At 42.2% G+C, this 4,214-nt stretch overlaps 1 protein-coding gene across 1 annotated transcript in view; it reads left to right on the top strand.

Annotated features, from left to right (window-relative positions):
* obscna (obscurin, cytoskeletal calmodulin and titin-interacting RhoGEF a) overlaps positions 1 to 4,214 on the top strand; it is a gene marked incomplete in the record, with an annotated part of 52,438 nt that overhangs the window by 20,732 nt on the left and 27,492 nt on the right. Inside the window, 9 exon segments of the mRNA XM_014000450.1 lie at positions 210 to 476; positions 704 to 973; positions 1,086 to 1,364; positions 1,452 to 1,709; positions 2,557 to 2,823; positions 2,925 to 3,191; positions 3,289 to 3,555; positions 3,660 to 3,926; positions 4,059 to 4,214. Coding sequence (XP_013855904.1) covers positions 210 to 476; positions 704 to 973; positions 1,086 to 1,364; positions 1,452 to 1,709; positions 2,557 to 2,823; positions 2,925 to 3,191; positions 3,289 to 3,555; positions 3,660 to 3,926; positions 4,059 to 4,214 — 2,298 coding nt within the window.

The following is a 4,214-nucleotide window of genomic DNA, read 5'->3' on the forward strand; positions in this document are numbered from 1 at the left end:
ACACACACACACACACACACACACACACACACACACACACACACACATACATATATATTCTTGTAACAACTGTAGCAACATTTTTTTATTACCAATCCTATATTTTGATTTTGGTTGATCACCTCAAAACCCTCCAATACTTTGTCTTTCACCCACAAATTGCTTATAAATCCAGACCCAAGTCCAACTTTTGATTTCCATCTTTGCAGCCATTCCACTCACATTTAAATCTGGCCTGAAGAACCAAGAGGCCCCTGAAGGAGGCAAAGTGTGTCTGCGCTGTGAGCTGTCCAGAGCCGGGGTGCCCGTGGAGTGGTGGAAGGGGGAGGACCAGCTCTACCACGGAGGACGAATCCAGATGGCACTGAAAGGGAAGGTAGCCGAGATGACCATCAGGAACATACAGCCAGAGGATGTTGGAGAATACAGCTGCATGTTTGGAGGACAGAAAACAACAGCTGAAGTTAATGTGAAAGGTACTAAAACATTCTTAGATTTACTTTTAAAACCTGCTGTCTGTGCGTCGATGTCCTGTTTACATCCGTTCATAAAACATGTGCTGAACGTCTGAGACGTCTATATCACAATCATTTCCATGGATAATATTAATTTTATATAAATTAGCGAGGTGGCATGCATCTGTCTAATACATAGGTAAATGTATATTTGGTGACATAATTCCTCCTTTTTCTGTTTAAACCAGCGGCAGCGTCTGTATTTTTTGAGAAGGAACTGCAGAACCAAGCGGTGATGGAGGGGAAGTCTGTGCTGATGTCTTGTGAAGTTTCCAGTCCGAACGTTCCCGTCGCTTGGAAGAAAGACAACGGGGCGGTGGAAGAAGGTGGGCGTTTTGTTGTAAAGAAAAACGGTCCCGTGCACACCCTGGAGATTAAAAAGCTGCAGCTGGAGGATTCTGGAGAGTACAGCTGTATCACCAGAGGCAAGAAGACCACAGCGAGGCTGATTGTGAGGGGTATGTGTAAATTGGTAGAATTTTGTGTTTACTCGAGTTTTAGATTTTCATTCAAAAATGTGGAGGTTCTCATTCTGGTAGAAATATGCATTTCTCCACACTTTTCCCTCAGAGCGTGTTCGGATTGTTAAAGAGCTGCAGGACATCAAGGTGACGGCAGGAGAGGATGCTGTGTTTGTGTGTGAGCTAAGCCATTCAGATGTGGCAGAGGGCGTCTGGTGGCTCGCTTCAAGCCCCCTGCAGAAGAACGAGATGAACCAGATGACATACCAAGGCCGACAGCAGCGCCTTGTCCTGAAAATGACGACAACCGAAGAAACGGGCACTGTGGAATTTATAATTGGGGAGGAGAGGGCTTCCGCTCATCTGCTAGTTGTTCCTAAGCCTAAAGGTGAGTTCACAAAATGTTGAGTGTGCCTTTTTAAAATAACTATAATATATGTGAACTACCAGGTAAAATTAATGATTTAAATTTTAGTTTTATTCGAGGAAAAGCCCAAAGACAACGTGGTCGTAGAAGGACAGACGGCTACTTTGTCTTGCACCACGTCCGACTCCTCCACAATGGTTACCTGGAGACGCAATCACATCCCTCTTCGAAAAAGTGATAAATATGAGTTGCACAAGCAGGGCAAAGTCAACCTGCTGCTCATCCATGATGTGGAGCCTCAAGATGCCGGCATATACTCTTGTGATACAGGAGATGTACAGAGCAGTGCCAAGCTCACTGTAACAGGTGATTATACTGAGATGGTCCACTTTTCTTCCATCATTATTCCACCAGTTTTGTGCTATTTCAACATTTCATATATCAAACGTTCAGCTCATTAATGCCATTGGTGCTATGACTTTCAGTATTTCAGCAACTTATACTTTTTCAGCTATTTAGCTTTTTTGGCCATGGTGAAAATGAATGGAGCTGTTTTTAGCATCTTTAAACCCCTTCAACATGCTTAGAAATCTTTACTGGGATTTTAAGTTTTTACTCAGGTTCTGCTTTTTTGGGCTAATTTCAGCTTCCTTTGGCTTCTTTTATTTATTTATTTTGCTAATTTTAGCTTTTATACCCATTATTCTACTTATTAGCTGATTCCAACTAGTTTTAGCTTTTTACTGCATAATATTATGCTCTTTCTTTGTGCAAATTCAAACATTTCGAGCTACGTTTGAGCTTTTTTAGACATTTTTTCCCAGATTGCAACATTTACTAATGTGAGTTTTTTACTGTCCTTTTAMCATCTGTCTGCTAAATCCAACTCTTTTCTGCTTTTCAACCACGTTTTTGCTCTGTTCAACTTTCTTGACACGTTTTGTCTTTTTCTCTTTTTTCCCCTACTTTYAGCAAATGTCAGCTGTTCAAATTATACTCATGACAACAGTTTTGGTTGTGAACATTTTCAGCTTCTTCAGCAGTTTTCRGCAGATAATTTCAGTAATAAGCATTCACACTATTTTTGCAGGAAATGCAAATTCTCTAGTTAATTCTYGTTTTTGTTGACAGGATGCAGATATAATTTACACAACCCTTTCTCATGTCARGCAGAAAAGGTTTGCAGCTTACTGTCATCTTTTTTTTCCCCCAGAGCTCCCTGCATTCTTTCAGGAAGGGCTGCAGAGTGTGGAAGCAGAAGAAGGAGGTTCAGCGTCCTTCTACTGTGAGCTGTCGAAGCTCGGAGTGCCGATTCAGTGGAAGAGGGATGGGATGCCTATAAAAGCGAGCAGGAAGTATGAGATGAGGCAAGATGGATGCTTCCTCCAGCTTTACATCAAGGAGCTGASGCTTGAGGATACAGGCACCTACTATTGTCAAGCAGGAAGTGCAGAGACCACTGCCACCATGTCTGTGAAAGGTGTGTGAAATTAAACCCACGATCATCAAAAACTTCAGAGTCAGATAAAAGGAATGCATTTGATGAATTATGGTATTTGTCCTCCCAAACGTTCATTATAGAGATTCCCCCATTTTTCAAGAAAGAATTAAGAGGTGTAGAGGCTGAGGAGGGAGGTGTGGCCACCCTGCAGTGTGAACTGTCTAAATCGGGGGTGTCGGTTCAGTGGAAGAAGAACAGACTACCCCTTAGAGCAAGCAGAAAGTATGAAATGAAACAAGATGGCTGCCTCATCCAGCTTTTCATCAATGACCTCAAACCTGAAGACAGTGGCAGCTACACGTGTCTGGCAGGAAGCACAGAAACTATTGCACAGGTGTTAGTAAAAGGTGTGCCCACCAGATGAACTGAAAAATCAGCTATGTCATGAGAATTAGACTCATCAAACATGATTTCATATTAAAATCCAAACATTTCTGTTGCCAGAACTCCCACCATATTTCAAAAATGACCTCCAGAACGTAAAAGCTGTGGAGGGGGAAACGGCCTCGCTGTTCTGTCAAGTTTCCAAACCTGGAGTGTCCGTGCAGTGGAAGAAGAACAAACATCTTCTGAGAGCAAACAGGAAGTATGAGATGAAGCAGGACGGCTGCCTTGTTCAGCTTGATATCAAGGATCTTAAACAAGAGGACAGCGGCAGCTACACCTGTCAAACAGGAACTGCAGAGACCTCGGGAACTGTGTCAGTGAAAGGTTTGGGAATTTGGAAATTTGTATGAGTATCTATAAATATATTTGTTGATTTTAAATTATACATGTTTAGTACTCATGTTCGTCTGTAATATAATTTTATGTAGAACTCCCAGTATTCTTTATAAAAGAGTTACATCACATGGAGGCTGAGGAGGGAGGTACAATCTCCCTGTGCTGTGAGCTGTCCAAGCCTGGAGTGTCCGTGCAGTGGAAGAAGAATAGGACACCTCTGAGATCCAGCAGGAAGTATGAGATGAAGCAAGAAGGCTGCCTCCTACAGCTCAACATTAAAGATCTCAGTCTTGAGGACGGCGGCAGCTACACCTGCCAAACAGGAGGTGCAGAGACCACTGCAGCTGTTTCAGTGACAGGTTTGTGAATTTTAAACAATGGTAAATCTTAGTGTGTTTAAAAGGAAAACAAGCAGCCATGATGAAAAACATATTTTTATAAACATTATCATTATTATTATTTTCTTTTTAAATTATCACCTATTTCTGTAGAGCTCCCATCAATCTTTAAGGAGAATTTGAAAGATGTGGTGTTCGAGGAGGGAGGTACAGCCTCTCTGGTCTGTGAGGTATCTAAACCAGGTGTACCAGTACAATGGAGGAAGAACAGGCTCCCACTGAGAGCGAACAGGAAGTACGAGATGAAGC

Source organism: Austrofundulus limnaeus, unplaced genomic scaffold, assembly GCF_001266775.1.
Source record: "Austrofundulus limnaeus strain Quisiro unplaced genomic scaffold, Austrofundulus_limnaeus-1.0 Scaffold8, whole genome shotgun sequence".
Taxonomy (NCBI): domain Eukaryota; kingdom Metazoa; phylum Chordata; class Actinopteri; order Cyprinodontiformes; family Rivulidae; genus Austrofundulus; species Austrofundulus limnaeus.